At 42.3% G+C, this 25,322-nt stretch overlaps 1 protein-coding gene across 7 annotated transcripts in view; it reads right to left on the reverse strand.

Moving 5' to 3' along the window:
* Positions 1-525: 525 nt before the first annotated feature.
* The window catches only part of PIK3CB (phosphatidylinositol-4,5-bisphosphate 3-kinase catalytic subunit beta), a 126,549-nt gene continuing 101,752 nt past the window's right edge, over positions 526-25,322 (reverse strand). For all 7 annotated transcript variants that reach the window (XM_053309549.1, XM_053309550.1, XM_053309546.1 and 4 more), the window contains 7 exons: positions 24,577-24,686; positions 23,378-23,456; positions 11,977-12,144; positions 11,683-11,806; positions 9,595-9,740; positions 6,322-6,454; positions 526-4,306 (listed from right to left, as the gene is read on the reverse strand). In XM_053309549.1, coding sequence (XP_053165524.1) covers positions 4,169-4,306; positions 6,322-6,454; positions 9,595-9,740; positions 11,683-11,806; positions 11,977-12,144; positions 23,378-23,456; positions 24,577-24,686 — 898 coding nt within the window. In that variant the 3' untranslated portion in view covers positions 526-4,168. The remainder of the gene's footprint in view (positions 4,307-6,321; positions 6,455-9,594; positions 9,741-11,682; positions 11,807-11,976; positions 12,145-23,377; positions 23,457-24,576; positions 24,687-25,322) is intronic.

A 25,322-nucleotide genomic window follows, 5' to 3' on the forward strand; every position in this document is an offset into this window, starting at 1 on the left:
TCTTCTTCTAGGCTTCTGCTGGAAGTAATGAGCTTCCAGCAGTTTTATCATGTGGGTTACCCCCAAGTGTAAGCTCACTATGTTGATATGAATCATCTAACAAAAGATAGCCTATTAGCCCACACTGCTTTAGTTGCCATAATTGTAGGCACACATACCAATCCTTATACTTAATATACTTTGCGCCTAGGGTCACTTTCAGTGCCAATTGAGCTCATGTTAGGTGATGTTGCAAAGTAGCCAAGTCTTTCCAAAAGCAAGATTGAGCTATTAGGGAATTGTGGTAAGCTTTCAGGTTAGTGATATTAAATCCTCCTTTAGTCGTAATCTGGATTCATTGCTGGCCTTCAGGAGAGTCCTTAAAACTTATTTGTTTGGCCTGGTCCTCCAGGGTTTTTAAATGTTTTAATTAGTTTTTTGCTTTTTATAGTTTTGATTTTAATTAATTGATTTTAATTTTTATGTAAACCGCCCTGAGCGATTTTTGGAAGGGTGGTATAAAAATCAAATCAAATAAATACATAATAAACTGGAAGCTGCATTTTATTTACAAATATACAAGGAAATAGTTTTTCCTCCCATAAAAACAGACCAAATCATTTTAGCAAGCTTTGCAAAATATATCTGAGAAATGTAGAGTGGTAGGCCTCCTAAAACATAAATCAGTTTTGGCATTACATATGACTTTGACATGTTTACCTTCTCACCAAGACTAAACAGCAATGAAGCCCAATGTGTTTAGTCCAAATTTATTTTTGATAATAATGTGTCAAGGTTAAGTTTAACTGTTATTCTAATATCCCTTGGAATAATAAGGCCTAAATATTTATTACTAATGCTCATCTAAACAAATGGCCATCTAGGTTTAAATATGTGTCGATTGGCCATGTTGTCCAAACCAGCCAATTGTGGCTTATTCTAATCTACTTGCTTGAGATAACCTGAGATCTGTAACTCATTTCAATCCTTGGGTTATCTGAATGAAGTAAATTAGAATAAGCCAAGATTGGTCATGACCAATTTCCATTTATTTTACCCTATGAAGTACTAGTACCCTATGAAGTACTACTACCCTAAGAAGTAGACAGGGGAGGAAGAGATTGTGGCTAGAGTGGGGATCTGTTGTATTTCTGCCTGAACATGTACTCGTTAGCTAATATTTTTGGAAAGTATTGTGCACTAGGCAGAAATCCACTGGGGGCATTTCTAGCAAGTGATTGGGAAAGCTGTACCTGTTTTATTTCTGCTTATCTGTATCCTTCTCCAGCCCAATGTCCAGCAGAAAGACCAAGAAAAGGTATGAGTGTATGGAGACTCATTTGTTAAATTAGCATAATATACGTGACTATAAGTCTTTACAGCTTATACGGCATGAAAGTTAAGAGGGCACCTTGACTTGCAATTTCCAAACACTTTAGAGCATGAGTGAAAACTTGAAAAGCACCTTCACTCTCATCTTTAACTAAAGGCTTTTTAAATCACAAAATTTCCTTTCTTCTCCTGGTTTGCTCAGGCTCAGCTCTGCCCTCCCTCAGTCTGACTGACAGGCTCAGCAGTGAGGAAAATGCTGGTGCTGAGCAGCCACCATACAGCCTATTCACAGGACTGTGTGGACTCTTTCACAAGCATTTGATGAACAGGGCTATGCCATTTTTCCATTCAGTTCCAGTTCTTTGGATCCAATCCAGTCTACCTAAGTCAGCACTCAGGAGTGGCCCAAGTTGTCTTTGGTTGTTGAAGGCAAACAACCTCTCCTTCTGGAAGAGGAGACCATGCAAGATCTGGCTGCAACAACAATATTGGGTATCTGGCCTGGGAGGGTGGAAGAGGAGGGGATGTACATCCTGCTTGGGTATGGAGAGAAGGCAGCAGGAAGAGGAGAGATGGGTGGCACCTGCAGCAGCAGCAGCAGGTGGTGGTGCTTGCTGCCCTCTTTGCCTGTCCTTTGAGGCAATTGCCTCACCACGACTTCTACTGAGCAGCATCCCAGCACAGCATCCCTCGAGTGGCTGTTGCTGGTGTCTATCTTACATTTCTTTTTTAGATTGCGAGCCCTTTGGGTATAAAGGTAAAGGTAAAGTGTTCCTTCAAGTCTATTTCAACTCCTGGTGCCCACAGAGCCATGTGGTTTTCTTTTGGTAGAATACAGGAGAGGGTTACCATTACCGCCTCCCACGCAGTACGAGATGATGGCTTTCAGCATCTTCCCACATCGCTACTGCCCGATATAGGTGTTTCCTATAGTCTGGGAAGCATACCAGCAGGGAGTCGAACTGGCAACCTTCTGCTTGTTAGTCAAGCATTTTCCCCATTTTATTTGTTTATATCTATGTAAACTGCTTTGCGCACTTTTGTTGAAAAGCGGTATATAGATACTCATCGTAGTCATACTGAAAGGCCAGTCCCAGCAGCACTTGCCAATGAGCAGTGGTGTCTAGATTGTTTAAAAGGCCTTCAACAAGCATTCATGACAATTTCATACTGAAAGGCTGGGCCTCCTCCTCACCCAGCACAGGCAGCATATGGATAGACACACATTCCACGCAGAAGCACTATTTTATCACTACACAGAGTGTATGCAAGTGTGTGAAATTATTGCAGTTCATTTCATATTTAGGCATATTCCCCCAACAAGCCTGACACAACTTTATCACAAATTGTGAACCCACAACATAGCAGGTTTCTAAAAAACAAAACAAAACAAAACAAAACAACACCACAAATATCCAATTGTATACAGTATTCTTTCGAGCAGAACATACATAATTCTGACAAAGTAAAATAGTCTTTAATGCAATTCCTATTTATAAATCAATGTTTTGATCCAAAGGTATCATTATATATATAATTACTTTCATTCAATCGCCACCAAAACTAAGAGCTACCAGTATTTTTGGTGAGCAAGCAGTAGCTAAAAGTCCATTTCACCGCTATTTCAAGACACAGATACACCTTTAAACCAGCCAATCCTATTGCACTTTTATTCTGAATTGCTCCTCTATTAAGCACCTTAAAACTTGGTACCTCATTTATAAATTAAAAATAAATCCAGTGTTTCCCTCAATCATCTTAAATTGAATACAAACATCTTGGACAAGACAATGAGCACTACTGCAGGCATTTAAAGACTCAGTAAAGGCTAGGTCTGATGACACTTTGGAGTTTCATTTAAAAATGCTGCATTGTAGCATGCTTCCCCCCCCCCCCCCGCAAAAAACAAAACAAAAAAACAAAAACAAAACTCAAACAAACCCCACAAACCTCTTGGTTTTGACACACTTATGTTTGAGTGCATATGTATATTATGCTTAGGCTTTCCATATATATTACAAGATGTATGTGGACATTACAGTTTTTATGGATGTCACTGGAAGACTGAGGCCAACTCTTTTCTTGAAGCTTATGCAAAAGCTCAGTCATTAGAGACCTAAGACATGGAGGTTTGATAAAAACTCAGAAAGGCAGTCAACTTCAAGGTGGCACACCAATTTTTCAAAAGCTCACAGTTGTCCAAAACATATGCCCCACTGAAGTATTCATCAGTGTGGTTTACATCAAAAACAGTGAGCACCTGGGTGAAAAGGTTCATCTCTTTAAAATAATTTTCTCATTAGTAAGTGTAGAAATCTCTTCTTCTGGCAGCAGTTCAAGACAATAAGCAGCTTTTCACTGTACAATGGTCTGGCAGTTATTTACAGAAGAACCAATACATTTATGCCCGTAAAAAATGTACGTGTACACACACACACACACACACACACACACACACACACACACACTCACGTAAAGCAAAATTAAGATGTCAAAAACATCTCTGATATTTTGTTTAACAATCAGTTCTGTACGAAGTCTCCAAGAATGCATCAGAGTGTCATCAACATAAAAAAATCCCAAATATTTACAGAATCCCGATGTATCAAAATAATAATAATATAAAAGCTTAGTAGCTTTCAGCGTGCAAAGTCAGCAGAAGTGATTATTGAGGACATCTGCTAATTTTACAAAATCTTGTCGAAGCATTCTGAAGCAGAGTGCAAAACAATCAGGAATCATTCAGGCAATTTCCTTGGGTCTGTTTTTGTTTTTAGTTTTCAGAAAGAGTCTGTTATCTCCCTGTTAACACTTTATTGTAAGGGTACATGAAGCTTAGTGCAAATTCATCCAACGCCTAGGCTCGGTAATCCTTCCGAACCGTGTGTGCCATCCAGTTCACTTTAGTAGTCCAGCTTTCTCTGAGTGCTTCGTCAAATTTCTGCTTAAACTGCTTGAGTGCCTCTTCATCACTCTTCCCTAAGGCAAGTGAGTCCTGAGAACAAAAAGTAGCATTTAAAAGACTGATGTCCCCCAGCAAACACATACAATACTTCAATGCTTTCAGATATCCTTATTTGCTTAGAACGGACACTTATTTCTGTCACTTTGTAAGTCTAAAACACGAAGTAAAAATTACTTTAACAAAAAAAGAAAAATGAAAGACTTGTTACTCCCTATGGACAGCAATACCTGCCACGACAAATAGTTCAAATTAATACCATGATATTAATTTGCACTTAAGTGTCCCTTAAAGAGAAGAACTAACTGACTAACCAAACAAGACCTCATTTGTTCAGGGTGCCCATGCTTGAGAATGAAGACATGATAATGGATTATTCTACAGTCCATTCCAGGCTTTCGGATTCAGAAAGTCCAAAGAGTAAAATAGGATATGATCTGAAGAACAAATGAATGCCCAGAGGCTTGAGAGAAATTTGAATAACCAAATAATTTGAAATTATCTCTCTCTTTCATATATAGAATGCCAAGATTCATCTATATTTCTGGACTTTACAGCATCTATTGCTCACAAGAGCAATGATCATTACAACATTAAAGAAATGGAAAATAATTGCTCCATCCGGCCTTCAAGGCAACAAAGAGCTTCCTGCTGTACAATGATCTGGTAGTGGTTTAATAGAAGAATACATTTTGCTGGTAAATAGACTGATGCACAATACAGGGATATTCACATGAAGTAAAACTGAGAGAAATACACTTCTTATTCTGTAAGAGTTATAGGATTCTGACATAAAGCAGTTTGGTATCATATGGTTTAACATATGATACCATGGGATGTGGTGATGGCCACTAGCTTGGATGGCTTTAAAAGGGGCTTAGAAAGATTAATGGGGCTTTGACAAATTCATGGAGGACAGGTCCATCAAGGGCTACTACTAGTCTGGTGGCTATAGGCCAGCTCCAGCATCAGAGGCAAGACTAGTAAATATTACTAGTTGCAGGGGAGCAATAGCAAGAAAGAGTGCATGCCCTCACCTCTTGCCTGTGGGCTTCTCAGAGGTATCTGGTGGGCCACTGTGTGAAACAGGATGCTGAGATAGACCTTGGGGCTGATCCAGCAGGCTGTGCTATGTTCTTAACATCACTGGGCATCTGCTGAAGGCCCAGGCCTAACCTCTGACACCACCTTTTGTGCTGGCTTCATGTGATGGCGGTGAATTGACTTTCACAGGGACCACTTAGGTAGGAAGGAGCCAACAGAAGGCAGGTTGGAGGAGTCCATGAAACCGGGGGTGAGCAACAGCACAAATGATATGCTGGAAGAACAGAACTCATGGATCCATTGTGCCAGTACTGGTCCAGGTATCAGCGGCCCTCTGGAACCACTCTCCATTAGCCCCTTCCTACCAGGGTGGGCCCCGAAAGAGTCATTTCTCCATCATCACACGAAGGCTAAGCACAGAGGTGCTCTCAGGAATCAGCAGCTGCTCAGTGATGCCAATCCATGCCGCCAGCCCTGCACTGCTCAAACAAGCACCATCAGGCCTCTGTGCTCAACTGACTTTAGAGGCATGTGTTCCTATCTAGAGGATGTCCTATACCGGCCGACATCTGGACTCATGAATAGTCCCATTAGAATTAATGGGGCAAGCTAGCCTTGAGTAACCTGTCACATTAATTTAAATGGGACTATTCATGAATCATATACTCTGGATGTCAGCCACTGATTTTCTAATTTGGCAGATCTATTTCTATATGATATAAGCTTGCTTAGTCATATGTGTACGTTTTGCATGGAGAAGGTCCCAGTTAGGTGACAAGGCTGGCAAAAGGTATATACTTGAGCAACAACTGAGAACAATTGTCAATAACGTCAGATAGTACTAGACTAGATGGACCCAATGTTTGACTCACTACGGCAGTTTCACACATTCGAATCAGGTGAGGAATGTGGTAATTAATATATTTTGCTACATCTCCATGAAAAGGACCTTGGAAATAATTAAGAAAGAATGCCTCACTCTGAGGTAAATATCAGAGTCTTACCTTTAGATACTGGATGTCTTTGACAGAGGTTAGCTCTGGAAGCCCAGCTGTTAACATCAGTGCAAAGAGAGTGATAAATAGGTTCCCATGTTTTCGCAGAATCAGGTATGCTTCTTCACAACATTGGCGGAACCTTAAACACAAAGAACGCACACTGTGAAACAGGGCAACAAAATGTGGGCCAGACCCCAGGCAGTCTGATCTGGTTCAGTCCCTATTTGCTTGCACACAACTGGCCTTGACTCACTACTGTTATTTGAAGTAGCTGAACTTTTAAACCCATTGCCTGCTTCCATTTCACACCTCTTTGCAAATATGCATGGAAAAAACAAAGACTGCAGGCAGTTTATTCTTCAGGTGAAAGAGACTCACTTGCAAATTGCTTGTTTTTCATCCCACACAGCAACAGGCAATTAAAGGGGCATTCAGCTCTAGTTGCTAGAAGGAAGGAAGCCAAATATAGAAGTCCAAACTGGAGCCCTAAAGCAAATTAATGTAGCCAAGGGACAGGGTAGGTAATTGACCTTATATTTTTCAATTTCCCACTGTGGCATGAAAGGGGAAGAAAAAAGGGTTTTATAAGTGCTCCAGCCCACATGAAAGCACATGACTAACTAGAGCAGGTGGAGGGGGAAATGTGGTGGTGTTGCCACAGCAAGATAACAAGGCAATGATCCTACAGTATCAGGGCTGTGTGACTGGAGTGGAAACTCTTATTAACAGGGATCTAAAAATCTACTTCCCAGCTCACTAGTGGCGAGTGAACCCAACCCTCTGGTGGGACCCAGTACTAACAAAGATCTCCTCACCAGAGGTCTCATTTTCATTGCCATTTTTTTAGAAGGGTAAGAAGCAGCAGGAATCCTTTCTAAGCAGTAGGAGAGGGCTCCCACTGTTTCTTACTGTCTTCATATCCCAGTGCAAGTGACAGAAGGCCTGTTTCACTTTATGCCAGAAAAGGATGTGAAGGAAGAGAGAGGATTGGTGGCAACCATAACTAACAGCTGACCAGAGAGCCAAGCCCAAATCTGTGCATCTCTGCGTAATAAGCTAAACAACAGTTACAGTGTGGACAATACCAAGACTGGACACCACTGGGTGTAGGCTATTAGAACCACAGATAACCGAACTACCCCTTGAACAGAAATACTTGTTCCAATTTGACAATTTTTCATATGTATTCTGTGTGCATCTGAAAGTATGCATATGCATTTCCCCCAGTGATGGGTGTCTTCTCCCACTTGCCTTTAATAACAGTTGGAAAGAATGCTGAGAAATTAGGAATGTTACAATGTGAGTAGGGATTTCTGTTTTTAAACATAAGCAAGCAGTGTGCGCTTGTTGGCCTTCCCCCCTCGGTGTGGCAGAATGACCCAGGCCACGCAGAGGCCCATTGCACAGTCGTGGCAGCCTCCAAAATGGCAGCTGTGCCAAGGGGGGAAGGCCAAAGAGTGGGCAAATAATGGCTTAGGGGAGGCTGACCCCCTGCCCCCACTGCCTTGAACTCCTCCCCCGGAGGAAGTAAGTGGGGGGGGGAAACCCCTACCCCCCAAAAAAACCTCACGAACCCCTCCCTGGGCCAAACCGAATGGGGGGGGTCGAGGGGGTGCTGGACTGAACTGGCCTGGTCCAGTTTGGGTCCAGTTCAGACTCGAACCGAACTGGACCAGCCAGTTCCGTGCACACCCCTAATGATATGTACAAAAAGTAGTAACTATGTATCTTCAAAGAATAGTTCTTCCCATAGAAAATGCATCTTATTCTTAAGAGGCAGCTAGATTTTATGGCATAAACTAGTTTTTGCTCCCCACTAACCTGACAAGAGAACAGAATTTGAAAAGCTGCAATTTCTCACAAATTCTCGCCACATCTGCAAATTCTCTTTCACAAACAAGTACTGGGCAGCTTCCAGACTAAATTAGTCAGGACTAAGTCCCATTGAAATCAACAGGACTTGAGGTACTCATGACTAACTCAAAGGTGCTTAAGACTGGCGTTGCTCACCAGCTCTGGGCCCGATATCTAAAGTGCACTCTTTTCAATGGCAATCAACAAAAACTGCCCTCCTCTATCCCAGTACTATTTCCTTTTGCAAGACTGTAGTACCACAGCAAGGAAAAGCCAGAGCTCAGAGGAAGAGCAGGTGCTTTGTCGATGGAAGTCTCAAGTTCGTTCCCTGGCATCTCCAGGCTTGGGGAAAGGCCCCTTCAGGAAACCTTGGAGAGCTGCTGCCAGTCAGCGCAGACATACTGAGTCAACCCTTTGTCCATCTAACTCAGTATACAGCAGCTTCATATGGTCAGTCTGTAGAAGGCAAGCAGTCTGTCTCTAAAAGCAAGTGGGAAAACCTTTCTTGTAGGCAACAGTGAAAGTCTTCCAATGCTAAAACCTGTCGGCTCACTCTGTGAGTCACAGGATGAGCATAAAAACATTCCTGCAGGATCAGGCCCAAGACCCATCTAGTCCAGCACCCTGTTTCATGCCAGATGCTTCTGGGAAGCTCACAGGCAAGAGCAGAAGGAATGTCCTCTCTCCTGCTGTACCCCCTGCAACTGGTATTTGGAGGCATCTTGCCTCTGAGGCTGGAGGTAGCCCATAGCCCTCAGACTAGTAGCCATTGATAGACCTGTCCTCCATGAATTAATCTAAACCCATCTTATAGCCATCCAGGCTGGTGGCTGCCACAACATCTTGTGACAGAGAATTCCATAGGTTGATTATCCATTGTGTGAAAGAGTACTTCTTTTTGTAGGTCCTAAATTTTCTGGCAATTAATTTCATGGGATGACCCCTGGTTCTAGTATTATGAGAGAGGGAGGGGAAATTCTCTCTATCCACTTTCTCCACACCATGCATGATTTTATATACCTCTATCATGTCTCCCCTCAGTCACCTTTTTTCTGAACTAAAAAGCCCCAAGTGTTGTAGCCTTGCCTCGTAAGGAAGGTGATGAGAAGCAAGGGATGATGAACGCTCCTGCTTTGTTGTGAACCAGTGTCTTCTCCTTCTGTGCCAGAAAACAAGGCTAGCTCTGAGTACCTTACAAGGACAGCGTCTTCCTGTGCCAATGCTCCTGTGCCCTGACCTCAATCTTATTCTCTGAGAAACTCTTGACAAAAGGTCAACACAAAACTATTTCAGCCTTGGTGTAGTAGTAGTTGCAGTGCAATTTGGTTCACAACTATGGCTTTCTAAAATTTCAGTTCATGCCAAACTACTCTTAAGACCACGGGCTACCACTTATGAAATTATTTTGACAAGTTCAGTACTCACCGGCCAAATTTTTCTGGATTTTCAGTTTTCCCCTGCTGAATGACATGGATAAAATCATAGGTAAGAATGAAAGGCACTCGCTCTCTTTTAATTCCAAATTTGGCCTTGAAGTTTCCAAGAATATGGCCAAAGTCTATATGAAAGAGCTGGAAAAAGAAGTAGGAACATAATTAGTGTCCCTGGGAAAACAATTATTTTATACTTCTAAAGTCTTGAACATTAAAATATATGTACTTCATATGTATATGAATTTGTATATGCATTTCCTCCCCAAACTCATCCTCTAATAGCAATCATTTGCAAATTTAATTTTTTTAAAAGCTCAATCAGCACAATATCAGGTGTATGGTTTTAGTTCATGAATATAGCAATGATGTCCACAGAGAAGCGTAATGCATGCTTCCAAGGTACAAACACAAATTCTGTATGTTTAAAAGCCTCCTAAGGGGGAAAAATGTTTAGTGTGGCTTCCACACACCCCACCCCCTGCCGCCCCCCATTTACAGAAGTACTATTTAGGTAGAAATGTCATGTAGGAAGTGGCCTTTAGTATCCTTATAATGGATTAAAAGATGTGTGTGTTATATTGTGTGCAAACTACTGTTTTCAGAAAAGAACATTTGGCTTTATCATGCATTGAAAACCCTTATATTAATTACTGGCTATTAGGCCTGTGCATGTCAGAATAATAACAGAACAATAACATGTCAGGGATAACAAACTGAGACTGAATCCAGGTAAGATGGAGGTACTCATTGTGCAGGGTTGAAACTCGGGAGATGAGTTTTATCTGCCTGTTCTGGATGGGGTCACACTTCCCCAGAGGGAACAGGTACAAAGTCTGGGGTTGCTTCTGGATCCAAGCCTCTCCCTGGTCTCCCAGGTTGAGGCAGTGGCCAGAAGTGCCTTCTATCAGCTTCGGCTGATATGCCAGCTGCGTCCGTTTCTTGAGATAAACAACCTCAGAACAGTGGTACATATGGTAATAACCTCCAGACTGGATTACTGCAATACATTCTATATGGGGCTGCCCTTGTGTGTAGTCTGGAAACTACAGCGGGTTCAGAAAGCAGCAGCCAGGTTGGTCTCTGGGTCATCTCAGAGAGATCATATTACTCCCGTACTGAAAGATCTACACTGGCTGCCAATAAATTTCCAGGCAAAATACAAGGTGCTGGTTATAACCAATAAAGCCCTAAATGGCTTGGGCCCTGGGTATTTAAGAGTACGTCTTCTTCGTTATGAACCCCACCGCCCATTGAGATTATCAGGAGAGGTCCGTCTGCAGTTGCCACCGGCTCGTTTGGTGGCTACTCGGGGATGGGCCTTCTCTGCTGCTTCCCCAGAGCTCTGGAATGAGCTCCCTGCTGAAATAAGAGCCTCCCCATCGCTGCCAACTTTTAAAAGGTCCTTAAAGACGCACCTATTCACCCAGTCTTTTAATTAAATATTGTTTTAACATCGTTTTAAAACGTTGGTTTAAAATTTAAATTGTTGTAACCTTTTAACTTTTACTGTGCCATTTGTTTTGTTTTAACTAGTGTTTTAAGTTTTTTTTTTTTGGTCATTTATTTTAACTAATGTTTTAACTTATTGTTTGCTTGCTGTAAAGCGCCCAGAGATGTGAGTTTGGGGCGGTATAGAAGTGTGTTAAATAAATAATTGGAATTCTGACTCCGTCCCCCGCATCAGGAAGCATTAACCTGCAGGTCAAAAGCCCCAGGTAGCATCTTGGTGGTGAGGGCCCTTTAAAATCACTGCCCAGCTCTGGCACGGAGGTGGCTGGGCGGCACAGAGATGATCGGGAGTTCGGGACAGGTGTGGGCAGGGAATGTGGACCTGCTGCCTGGGAAGCCCACCCGCCAGGGGCATAGGGATAACTGAGCGGATGGGTTCAAAGAACCTGGCTCCTCCCCTGCAGCTCCTGAGGGCCCTCCTGGTGGTGGGGGTAGGGAATTCCAACGCCAGAATTCCAATTACTCTGATGTGCACAGGCTTACTGGTAGGACAATCAGAAGCCAATGCCACTAGTGGAAGATTCCCACGGAAGCGTTTTCCAGGAAGATAAGTGTATGCTTTGTCTCTTACCTGACCATTCTTCCTGACCATGATATTGTCACTATGCCTGTCTCCTATGCCCAGCACGTAAGTAGCTACACAGTAGCCAGCACAGGACAGAGTGAATGCTTCAATGGCTCGGTCCAGGTCATCTCTAAATGGCAGAAAACAGATGCTCATTTAAGGCACAGACCTCCCTACGCCACACATACTCATGCAATTTGAGATTCCTCTTATACAACACACTGTAAAAGCCATTGTATGGACACTGAGAAGGCTTGTTAAAAATCAAAGTTAACAGCAAATTAACAGTTCACAGCTTACCCTGAATTGTATTCTTTAATCCAATTTAAGAGAGCATCTTTGTTGAATGCAGCAGCGGCAGCAACATTACTACTATTTAGCTGAATGTCTGCAATGGTCTCAGATGCAGAGACAACCTCAATTAAGCCAGAATGATCTCCAGTTGCTAGACAACCATAAGGCAAAATTCTGGGGAAAGAGGAGACAAATTATAAGCAACTCAGAAACGTACGTCCAATGTTTGAAGATATTTAGGCACAAACACATAAGATTAAATGATGAATAGGTTATCAAGAGTTAATAAATCAGCATATTGCCAGAGCTCAGTATTTCATATTACAGAGCAATGTCTTGCATCTCTACTGTTCTGACAACAGAGGGTGCTGTTTCCTTTTATTTGTAAACTATGCCTTCAAGTAGCTAAAAAAAAAAAAAAAAGTACACTGGCAAAACAAGAAAAATAAGGCTATACACGCACCTCCATTAATGAGATTTACTACAACATACACAAAAAGAGGGACCCGATCCTTACCAGGCTGCAACTATATTCCAAGGGAAAACCCAGGCATTTAAATGCCCATGAACTATTTACTAGGCCTGTGCATGCTAAAACTTTGTCATATCTAGGGTTGCCATATTCTGGCTTTCTAAATCCAGGTGCCCAATTTGCATATTATGTAAATTGGCATGAAAATAATTTTGTATATGCAAATTAGCAGCTGCACTTTCCAGTTGATTTGTATTTGCTGTAGATAACTACCAACAATAGTTGGGAAAGTTATCTTTGCCTGACCATTTTCCTTGAAATATTAACAGCAGCAACAGAACAACAACAAAAATGCACAAATTTTTAATTAAGGCTGCAATTCTGTATACACTTATTTGAGAGAAGATCTGATTGAAACCATTGGGGCTTACTTCGAAGTAGGTATGCACTGAATGTAAAGCCAAGAAAGTCCTTAAACAATACAATACACAGCCTGGTAGTGATGCACATCAAAAGCAAGCTATCCTTTCAACTGTCCGAAAGAGATCCCCTGCTGACAACAAACAGGGCACAACCAGCTTCCAGAATGCTAGCTATTTGGCAGCCGATTGGGAAAGCAATGCTGTTGTGGGGGGAGGGGAGAAGAGTTTAACAAGGAAAGAATTGAGCGGCATTGGGGATAGATGAGCAATGGGGTTGAATAAGTGACTTGGTTGCAGGAATATGGGGAAGACAAGATGGAAAAACTGAAGGAGGAAGCTTTTATTTCCGAGACTGGGTGGTTCCATGTCTGGGATGATCTCAGAAGGGATGTGTGTGGGGGATTTTTTGTATGAATTTTATCTGTGTTGTATATATCTTCAGGTTTAAGGAGGATTAGGAGGAGGTGGAAAAAAGGTGGCAGTGCCTTGCTTGAAGTGGGAGGTAATTTTTAAAAAGAAGCCATCCTGAGCTTATGTGACAGAGTAGGGCAATAACCTAAACTAAGTGACTTTTAATTTCCTTTATTTTATTGTTCAATTTTTATACCGCCTTTCATCATACATCTCAAGGTGGCTTACAAAAGTTAATACACAATAAAATTCCTCAAAAGTTACACTTAAAACCTTAAAATTAAACATTTAAACCATAAAACACTAAGAAACAATTAAAAAGAAAAAGCAGCAAGAAAGCTGAGAAACCTGGCAGCCTCTAGGAGATAAAAACCTAAGTAAATTAAAAGGTCATTAGTTGTTTTTTTTTTAAAGCAGCCACAGCTGTCACAAAGCAAATGTCCACTGGGAGAGCATTCCAGGGTTTGGGGGCAACAACAGAGAAGGCTCTGTCCCATGTGAACAACAATCTAGCCTCTCTCAACGTCAGCACATGGTGCAAAGGCCCCCTGCTGATCTTGTTGGACGGACAGAAACCCTTGGAAGCAGGCGGTCCTTCAGATCTGATCCTCCTTTTGTAGAGGATCAGATAATCAATGTAAGAGAATCACACCAACCTCCACCCCGCCCCCCCCCCCCGCCAACCTCTTCGCACATTCTAGGGAATAACTGTCTCCTATAGATGTAACAAGATACTGTGGACCTCAAATGCACAAAAACCAACAAAACCCCATAAAGCCAGGCAAGGTTCAGTTCAATTGGCTTAAAACCAATAGTTGCTGCAAAGCCACATAGTCAGATATTTTGCATCACCCAAGAATCTCAGGGTTAAGCTGAGAGCAGCAAAGCGAAATTATCTTCCAGATTCCCAAGTACTGAGATAAGAAGTCTAGTGCATTACCCTTTCCCCCATATGCTCTGCCACGCCCTTTTAAGGCTTTTTATACTGCTTAATTCAAGCTTTCCCAGGCAATTAAAAATATCAAATTCCACACCCAAATCCAGGAGATCGCACAGCAGCTACACTTCTGAAATCCCTGCCTCACGACGTAAGGAAGTGCTTTGGGGTTCTAATCATGACATGACAATCTCAAGGCAAGTTTTGCTAGGTTAAAGTGCAATGCTTCTGTACTTCATGACATTTCATCCCACCCTTACTTGCAGTTTTCACTGGGCACACTTCCAACAACTTCCCCTTCAAAAGCAGGCAATGATGAAAGCTGCTCAGCTCCCTGAGGACTGTTCACTCACAACCGGAGGAAAAAACATCCTTGTCAGAAAGACACTTTGACAGAAGTCAAGCTAGGGACAAATCCTCAGGGCCCTGTCCACCTCACCCTTGCCTGGAACATCTGTCAGTGGGATTCTTTTGTCCTTATAAGAGAACTATAAAAAGACAACTAGTGCCAGATCTATAAGCTACCCTGAGAAATAAATGCTATTTCCCCTGCCCCATGTGTATAACTTCTGTGACATCCCTATAGGTTAATAAGGATTCCACCTAGCAATGATTTCACCTTTCCCTTTTCTAAATAAAAGCATGGGGTGGAGTTTTTTTGGTAAGTCAGAATACATACTTGCCGAATTAACAGATTATTTATATACTGCTTTTCAATTAAAAAATTCTTAAAGCAGTTTACACAGAAAAAGAAGAATAAGATCGTCCCTTGTCCCCAAAGGACTCAGAGTTTTAAAACAACAACACACAAGGTAGACACCAGAAGCAGCCACTGGAGGGATGCTGTGCTGTGGTTGAACAGGGTCAGTTGCTCTCCCACTGCTAAATACAGAAGAACCACCACTCTGAAAGGTGTCATAGCCCAGTTAACAGGGGAATCCTCCTTTACAAAGAGACAGACACTCCACAGGCTGAAAAAAGCCATATTTTGGTTTTCAGGATTGCTGTTTTGGTTTATTAGTCTCCACAAGACATCAGCTCATGCTTGCCTTCATGGTACTGGGGCAGGGGAATGGAAGGGAACATAGGAAGCTGCCATATACTGAGTCAGACCATAGGTCCATCTCGCTCCATATTGTCTACACAGACTGGCAGCGGCTTCTCCAAGGTTGCAGGCAGGAATCTCTCTCAGCCCTATCTGGGAGATGCTGCCAGGGAGGGAACTTGAAACTTTCTGCTCTTCCCAGAGCAGCTCCATCCCTGGAGAGGAATATCTTCCAGTGCTCACACTTCTAGTCTCCCATTTATATGCAACCAGGGTGTACCCTGCTTAGCTAAGGAGACAAATCATGCTTGCTACCTCAAGACCAGCCCTGCTGGATCAGGCCCAAGGCATATCTAGTCCAGCATCCTGTTTCACACAGAGGCCCACCAGATGCCTCTGGGAAGCCCACAGGCAAGAGCATGTCTTATCTCTTGCTATTGCTCCCCTGCAACTGGTAGGGCAGAGTCAGTCAAACTGCGAATTATTTATACATAGAGTTGAATGGATTTGCATACCCCCAGGTCCTGGCTATCGGAATGCCTAAGACGCTATGTACCACTGTCCTTTCCTCATCCTGTGCTTTGCACAGCTCTTTATGTCAGCACCAGCAACCAAAGACATTGGTCAAAGACATTGGTCAAAGACATTGGTCAACCAAAGACAGCGGCATTTCTGCCTCTTGTGCAACTGTTGAAATCAGAGCCCCCATAAGCAACTAAACAAGTAGTGACCCTAGAGCTACTCAGATGAATCTTGCAGACCTGCAATTACTTCACTCTCAAGATTGGCATGGAAGGCCAGAAAGATCATCTACTGCTCCACTCATCTCATGCCATGTGCCACCTCCACTACCATCTTCAAGCCACGCGTGATGTTTTTGCTCAAGGCACCCACATGTTTCCTTGGAGATACAGGAGGTGCTCACTTTGGAGCACTGACCGCAAGGACTTTCTTTCTCGTTACTTTGACTTTTTGGTGGTGCAGCAAACTATCACTATCAAGATGCTGAACAAAACTCTTACTGAGGGAGACAATAGTCAGCATCTTTAGCTTCAAAATGTGACCCTTCCTTGAAAAATACCACCAAAGCATTTCTAAAGTATTCCCCAGGTAGAGAATGCTACTTTTGCAGTGGATTATAAAACTATAGCATTACAATAACCACAGGATGGTTTGCACACCTCACTCTGTTAATGATGAGAGTGGGCCTAGATTCAGTGTCTGTCTAAGACTAAGGACAATTTCAGCATCATTTGGCTTTTAGTGTGGTTTAAAAAAACCCAGAACTTGCTGGGCAGCAGGAGAGGAATGTCATTGGAAGATTTATTTAAGAGGAGTTTGGATAAGTAGCTGTTGGGTTAGTCAAAATATTAAGAAATCCTTCCACTGTTAGGAGAGAACAGTAGGCTCACACGTAATGTGGAATCTACTTGCAAAGCTGGTAACTGACTTGTCCAGGGGCACAGGAAGGTGGGCCCTGAGATAAAAGTAAAGATTGCCTCTACACACACCACGACTTAGCAGCAACAGAAGTGTAAGGCATGGTGAAAAACAAAACATTCTCTGCACGCTTTGTCTCTCACTTCTATGCAAATAACACCATCACACACACTCCATGCACATAGAAGCTTACACACACACACACACACACACACACACACACACACACACACACACACACACACCCCTTGGGTCATAAATGGTTTTTAAAGAAACATTTATGCCTACTAAGTGACTTGCCTAGGGAGCAAGAGGTTGCTGGTTTGAATCCCACCTATATCGGGAAGCAGCAATATAGGAAGGTGCTGAAAGGCATCATCTTGTACTGTGCAGGAGATGGCAATGGTAAACCCCTCCTGTATTCTACCAAGGACAACCACACGGCTCTGTGGTTGCCAGGAGTTGATACCGACTTGATGGCACAACTTTACCTTTACTTACTTATATGCCTCCTGGAGAGGGCTCGACTTTTTTGAAGTCAAGATGAGTCCTCTCTCAGGAGCCAACAACATGCCAGTGAGTAGGAGAGGTGGAAAGAGAAGAGCGATCTGTCACCCAGCCAATACCACCACCATCTTCCTCAGGGGCCCAAGGACATTTGTCCTTCCTTGTTCAATTATAGCTACATTCCTGGATTTGCCTGTGACTGTCTGAATCTATGCCAAGGCAAGAACCGTCAGTTGACTTGGGGTGTCAAACAGAGATGTTTAACCAAGGCTTGAAGTTGGCTTGCCCAACCAAGTGCTGCTCTCCCTGAAGTGTGTGCTTCATCTGAACCCATGCTCTTCATGAATCTCTGGTTCATTCCAGGTGAGACAGCCCCCTCTGCAATTGGGACCAGTAGCTGCGAGGTAGCTGATGTAGAGAAGGCTTGCCTGTGCAAGGCTGGCTAGGACAGCATCTGCAGCCTTGCTGGGAGGCATAGGTGTTTATCTCTGGCTCAAGCTAACTCCTTCCAACAAACTGAGCTATGTGACTGTCTGCAGCGCCAACTTCAAGTTCTCTCAATAACTTGACTTGGGGGAACTGCAGGCTCCCTGCGATGTGTGAACCCGGCCTATATGTCTCTTCATTGCAAGCATGTATCCCCCCCTGCTAAGCAGAGTCTGCCCTGGTTTTCATTTGAATGGGAGACATGTGTGAGCACTCAGGGGATGGGGCCGTTCTAGGAATAGCATCTGCAGGTTCCAAGTTCCCTCCCTGACATCTCCAAGATAGGGCTGAGAGAGACTCCTGCCTGAAACCTTGGAAAAGCCACTGCCAGTTTGTGCTGACAATCCTGGGCTAGATGGACCAATGGCCTGACTCAGTATGTAAGGCAGCTTCCAATGTTAATTTCCCTCCTCACTTTGTGGTTCAGTGACATCAGAATGGGTAGGAACAGCCTACACAGACATCCATAGCACCCTTTTTCTCAGCTTGGAGAAAACAACCTATCTAATTATCCCTACAAGTTTTGGCTGACTTTAGGTTCCTTATGTTGAAGCCAAAAGGATGTATAAAAATATGCACAAGAATCTCCAAGTGAGCCGAAATCAATTCCTTTTCTTCACTGTGGTCCCATCATTTCCTGAGAGATGTTGAAAGCAACCTTTGCACAGCCTCATCCTCCTCTTCCATTTCCTTAAGGCAACCTCAGATAAGAGCAAGTCAGAGAATGCATTTCTAATAAGCCTCCCAAGCTCACTGCTTATTGCCAGCGAGGTGTGTGGGCTGGATTCATCGGTTCCATCCTTCACTAGGGAAGCAGGAAATATAGAACTCCCAATCAACTGACAGCTGCCAGAGAGGGAAACACTTCCCCGGCTATTGGCAGTAAGCATAAGCCACCTTTATGTAAAATAAAACGTGTGTTTTCTGTTTCCAAAAAGAAGGTGTATCCACCTTTAATTTCAGAAATAAACAATCATTCATTTACCCCAAAGAATGTCTCTCTCTCTCTCTCTAAATTCTTCTGATATCAGAGATTAAAGGGAACCTTCTCACTGAGTAGCACATTTCCTGATGAGTAACTTATTTATAATGTCTCTCTTATCTGTGTGGGCTATTGTCTGAAGTTCATTCTGTAAGTTAAATTACTACAAAAAATAAAATTTAAGAGATGAGCTCAAGATCGCCATCATGTCAGAAATACAATTTCTCCCCTTATAAAATAATGTGCACAGTGGCAACTAAAGTTCCAGCTCTTGTGAATTATGGATTGAACAATGACAGATAAGTGAAAGAAAGAAGGCTATAATGATGTTTACTGTCTTATAGAGATTATAGACCACTTCTAAACTCACATTCCCAAAGCAGCATACAATAAAGACTATGAAATGGAGAAGTCACAGTAGTTCTGAAAAAGCCAAACTTCTCTACAAGTGCATGTTTTACTGCCAGTCAAAGTTTCTAAAGTTTCTGTGCCATTTAAAAGTTTCCAAATTGAGACATATTATATTATGATACAGTATTATTCTTGCATAGGGTACTGTGAACAAGAGGCAAAGCACAGGATGAGAGACAAACAGCTGAACAAAAGGCAGTACTTGAGAGCATTTAGAAATTAAAGTGGAAAACAAAATGAGCAGAATAAGCTTGTGATACTAAATAACCAGCTGTTTTAGGACTGCTGCTACAGGCACTATGGAAGGCCTTCATCTTCACTTTCATTCCTTCCAGTTTCCCTTTTAAAATACAAAAATGCACGCTGAGATGTACAGGCCACCATAGATATGATATGATATGATATGATATATGATATAATAATAATAATAATAATAATAATAATAATAATAATAATAATTTCACATTTATATCCTGCTCTTCCTCCAAGGAGCCCAGAGCGGTGCACTACATACTTGAGTTTCTCCTCACAACAACCATGTGAGAGGAGAGCTGGTCTTGTGGTAGCAAGCATGACTTGTCCCCTTAGCTAAGCAGGGTCTGCCCTGGTTGCATATGAATGGGAGACCTGATGTGTGAGCACTGCAAGATCTCCCCCCCCCCCAGGGGATGGAGCCGCTCTGGGAAGAGCAGAAGGTTTCAAGTTCCCTCCCTGGCTTCTCCAAGATAGGGCTGAGAGAGATTCCTGCCTGCAACCTTGGAGAAGCCACTGCCAGTCTGTGAAGACAATACTGAGCTAGATAGACCAGTGGGGTCTGATTCAGTATATGGCAGTTTCCTATGTTCCTAAGTAGGTTAGGCTGAGAGAGAAGTGACTGGCCCAGAGTCACCCAGCTAGTATCATGGCTGAATGGGGATTTGAACTCGGGTCTCCCCGGTCCTAGTCCAGCACTCTAATCACTACACCACGCTGGCTAACAATGTAGTGCCAAATGCACCATTGCCTCATTGGAGGACAGGTCTATCAATGGCTACTAGTCTGCAGCTATAGGCCGCCTCCAGCCTCAGAGCCAAGATGCCTCTAAATACCAGTTGAAGAGGAGCAACAGCAAGAGAGAGGGCATGCCCTCATCTGTTGTCTGTGGGCTTCCATCTGGTGGGCCACTGTGTGGAACAGGATGCTGGACTAGATAGGCCTTGGGCCTGATCCAGCAGGGCTGTTCTTAAGGTCACACAACCCTCAACTACAAAGCAGCTTCAAGTATAGCTACTTTGTGTCTAATGCAAGCAGGGGATGGAGAAAGGACTTCAGGCAGAGACTGGGGGACTGACAGCCAATTTCACAATTGACCAGTGTGGCTAGCAGTACAAGGATTCACATCACAACACAAGGCAGTTTTATGCAGATACACATGGAAGCATTTTAACAATCTGGAAAATGAGATGCCTATCGCAATACTACAATAGAGAATGTTCAGTTTAGTTCAATTTGTTTAAAACCAAAGGCTATCATTAAGATCACAATATATGAAAACTGTATTAAGGATTGCTCATTCAGTCCAGGACTCGGATGTGGATCCCGACTAGTGTTGTGCTAAATGTAAGGATGGAACACAATGATGTTGTACAAAGAAAGAAACCTCTGCTCCAGATTAGTTCTTGTGTTAGCAAATGCTGACACAAAATTTTGGAACCAACTTGTATGTGAGAGAAAGTCTTCAGCTAGCAATTATACAACATCATGGAGCAGCACAAACCACTTAAGAGATATTATCTTTTTATTTATTCATTTATTGTTAAATTTATTTTAAATATTTATATCCTGCTCCTTCTGTGCGCTACTCTTTGAGGTGGCTGTATCTTTTTTAAAAAACACACCATACTAGCTCAATGCTAGTTTGAATGTAGGCCAGACATTCCAGTAAGCATCTGGAAATATCTTGAAAGAAGTTCTGGAATGGAATAAGCAACCCAGGGAAATGATTAAGAGTGGATTTACACCTTCACTTTTATGTCTGGCACTTCTCGCCAGGAACACAGTTGGAAAGATGGAAGTGTTAATGATAGTTATTTCTAGTAGCATGCCTTGGGCATAATATCAGGGCGGGAAAGGCAGCTATGAAGATGCTGGATCTGTACAACTAACGTGAATTGCAATTAACCCTCCACATATCTTCTTGCACATTGTGGTCAGATGGGGCTGCCTGAATGCAAGGCAGTTGCAACAATGAAAGTTAATTTATTTGTGTTATAACAGTGTTATATTCTTCTCTTTCTTCTACTTTATTTATATTCTGCTCTTCCTCCAAGGGGCTCACGACAGCATACAGGGTTCTCTCCGCTCACAAACTATTTTGTTGGTTAGGCTGAGAGATGGTGATTGGGGGATGTTGGACCCATCATCTTCTCTCAGCCTAACCAACCTCACAGGATTGTTGTGAGCTTCATAGCTGAGTCAAGGATTTGGTAATACCACATTGGCTCTCTGTGTGACACCCCATATGATGAGACACCCAGACACTGTAGTGATTCAACATCAGTGGACTGTACAAGGCTTTGCATAAGTCACATCCAGTTAATGAGAGTTTAATGTTGCCACACCTCTATCCGTGCACTGTCTCCACTCATATCTTCCTTATATCAAACCAATTAGGCTTATTAAAACAGTCTCAAATAATGTCGGTATGATTCACATTTTCCTTAACTCCGCAGTGCTTTGGGCTTTCTCAGCTGTATTCATTCCTGAATGAGCTCCGTATTTCACTAGAAACAATGAGAGGTTGCACTTGGAAGCTACAGTTTTCTTCTTCTTTCAGTTAAGCAAGCAAAACAAAATGGATTAGCCTTAAACTCATCCCTTCACATCCAAGAATAAAGCAGCAACTTCCCCATTTAACTGAGGGCTGCAAAATAATCTGTTCATGCAATTAACAGAGCCAGAAACTGTTCTTAAAGGTTTGCATAAATGGATAAACACACATCCTGGGAATCTTAACTGCATTTGTTACTGACAAATATTCTAAGGCATAGAATATTTGAATAAGAAGATCTGGAGAGGGAATGACTTCATGCCTGTGTGAAAAGAACCCCAGTAAATTGACCCAGTTCGGGGTATGCGTACATGTAGGCATACATTGTGTTCAAACTCTGTAGAAAATTGGAAATATCTCCAACAACCAATCAGATTCTAAGAAACTAAATCCAGAACAGGACTCTGCCAGCTGGAACAGTCTTGAGTCACAGTGGCTGGATATACCAGGGGAAGAGGTTTAGCCCCTGACCACAGTAATGTCACCAGGTACACCTCTCACCTTTGGTTTCTGCCATATGAGTAAATGGTTATCATTCACTTTGATGAGAAAAGTGAATTTCTCATTCACTTTTTTTTGCCCTCCACCTCTGCATCCTTGTACACAGAAATGCAGTGTTCCCAGATGTCCTCGCAATAGGTAAGCCTCCCCCAACCACAGCAGCCATTTAGTTAATTGTCAAGTAACATCATGAATAATGGTATCACACATGAGCACCTGCAAGGCATGGGCTAGGGAAGGGGAAAGGTCATGGACAGGCCCAATACACAATATCCTAGCAGCCAAGAGAGAGAAAGGGAGGCAGGTCATAGCTTTCTATAGTAAAGCATCCTGTAATGGGTTTCCTCTAGAGTAAAGCCATATTCTGCTCAGGACACAACTTTAGCTGCAGTGATGCAGGCCATTACTTTGTGCAGCCAGAACTAACACGGATCAGGCACTAAAGCTGACGAATGTAGGTTATATTACACTAATTCGTTTACAATCACACTAATTATCTGAAACAGGTACTATAGCAAACCAATAATCTGAAGACAACTTTACAACCCTTTGTAATTTGTTTGTAGAATCCCAAGTCTTAACTGCCTAATTATACCTATCTGGAGGGAAAAATTAAAAGAGAGGAGGGGAGGGGAGAGCTGGTCTTGTGATAGCAAGCATTACTTGTCCCCTTAGCTAAGCAGGGTCCACCCTGGTTGCATATGAACTTGATGTGTGAACACTGTAAGGTATTCCCCTCAGGGGATGAAGCTGCTCTGGGAAGAGCAGAAAGTTTCAAGTTCCCTCCCTGGCATCTCCAAGAGAGGGCTGAGAGAGATTCCTGCCTGCAACCTTGGAGAAGCCACTGCCAGTCTGTGAAGACAATACTGAACTAGATAGACCAATGGTCTGACTCAGTATGTGGCAGTTTCCTATGAAGATCCTATGATCCTAAGAAGAGATTGCCAAGAGTATAGGAAATCTGGCAGGTGCAGGCACTCTTACCGAAGATCTAGACCAGCCTCTTTCCAAAGTAAATCCATCAGGCGTAACATCTGAAGTGTCAGCATATCTTGCCGCAGATCTGTAAACAAGATAGGAAGAGATGATTTTACTGAATAATTAGAATGAAATAATTTAAATTATAGACACCTTGAGACCATACAGTTTACAACACAATTAAAACAAATTGGAATAGCTTGAGTTACTGTAGTCTGTACATCTGTTTTGTCTTACACTACTCAAAGAAATAGAACATAGAAAGCTGCCTTATTAGAGTCAGACCACTGGTCCATCTAACTCAGTATCATCTACACTAACTGGCAGTGGCTGTCCAAGCTTTCAGGTGGGAGTTCTTCCCAGCCCTACCTAGAGATGCCAGGAATGGAAGCCTGGAACTTCTGCATGTAAAGAAGATGCTTTGCCACTGAGTTATGGCCAAATGGAGCCAGAAAGAAATTACATTTCCAATGCAATCACCACTCGGGGACATTTTATCACATGTGCTGGACTTGTGGTACGGTGCAACAGTTCTGGAAAAAAATCCACCTTAAGGTGCAGCAAATCTTAAATATAAATTTTCCCTATTCACGTGAGCCTTTTCTGTTAAATATGATTAAACCTAGCATACCTACTAAATACATGGAGTTATCTATATACATGATTACAGCTGCCAGGATTCTTTATGCTGCCAATTGGAGGTCACAGGTAACCCCGACTTTGGATGAATGGCTACTAAAATTATGGGAATATGCCTCGATTGCTAAAGTGACAGTTTATTTGTGGACTAATTCAGTGGAAACATTTCTGTTAACTTGGGAACCTTTTATAAATTTTAACCTAGCACAAGGTTTGTACCTACATCCAAGGTTTGGCTTTTCCTAACATGGGGGTTGGCTTGTGTATTATTCATATTTGTTTGCAATTCTTGTCATGTGGTAGAAGTGGAACCTTGGAATGCTATCTGTAATATGGCATATATAACTGCTGGAATTTGGAAGCTATAAGAGATGATGATGTAATTTTCTTATGGTGTTTTTCTAAATCTTTAAATTAAAAAACTTTTTTAAAAGAAAAAGAAAAAATTACATTTCTTCCCAGACTGCGTTACAGTACAAATTACACTGGAATAATACTTTTTGCTTATAAAAATGACGAGAATGTGGATTCAAGAAGTTTAAGAAAATAAAATTGTGCTTACTTACCATCTCCATTTTTAAAGATGATCCCCACCAAATCTCCACCAAACACTTTGTTGTTATATACTATCCACAAAGGCTTCATTTTAGAGTCCATGTATTTACATTTCTCCACACTAGAAAAAAGTATAATATATATTTGACAAGCTAAGTAGAGATTAACGGGCCTCAAAAATGTAACAGGATAAAAGCAGGTAATTCCATAATAAAACTCTACAACTTGGACAAATGCCTTTCATTTTGCTACTACAGTATCAGTTGCACTTACAGATATGGGTGCATATGCCACATATGGGCACAAATGCCATAGCCAACTAGGGGTGTGCATGAACCAAAAATCGCAGTTCGGCTTGAATTCGAATCAAATTTGAGCTGAACCGCATGCTGCCGAACTCTTTAGGAAGCTGCCCATGTGGGTGAAGGTAGAGCATGCGCTTAGGGCTGCACCAGCAATGGCGAGCAGTGGCGATGGCCAGGTAAGCAACTAACTACTTCTCTCACCGCCCACCCTGTTCATTGCCGAACCTGTTCGCCCGAACTGGGCTGGATTTGGTTCGATCGGCTATTTATAATCCTCAAATTTTTCTAGTGTTGTCTGTAAAAATTATCATCAGACCACAGCACACTTATCATGAAATATGTTGCCATATTGGATTCTTCTTACACTTGTACATCTTAATAAATTTAACAAAACAAGTCAGACAATGATGGCAAGCTTTATGCTGTTTGTTATTATTGGAGATCTTTTGAGG

This window comes from Hemicordylus capensis, chromosome 3, assembly GCF_027244095.1.
Source record: "Hemicordylus capensis ecotype Gifberg chromosome 3, rHemCap1.1.pri, whole genome shotgun sequence".
In the NCBI taxonomy this organism is placed as follows: Eukaryota; Metazoa; Chordata; class Lepidosauria; order Squamata; family Cordylidae; genus Hemicordylus; species Hemicordylus capensis.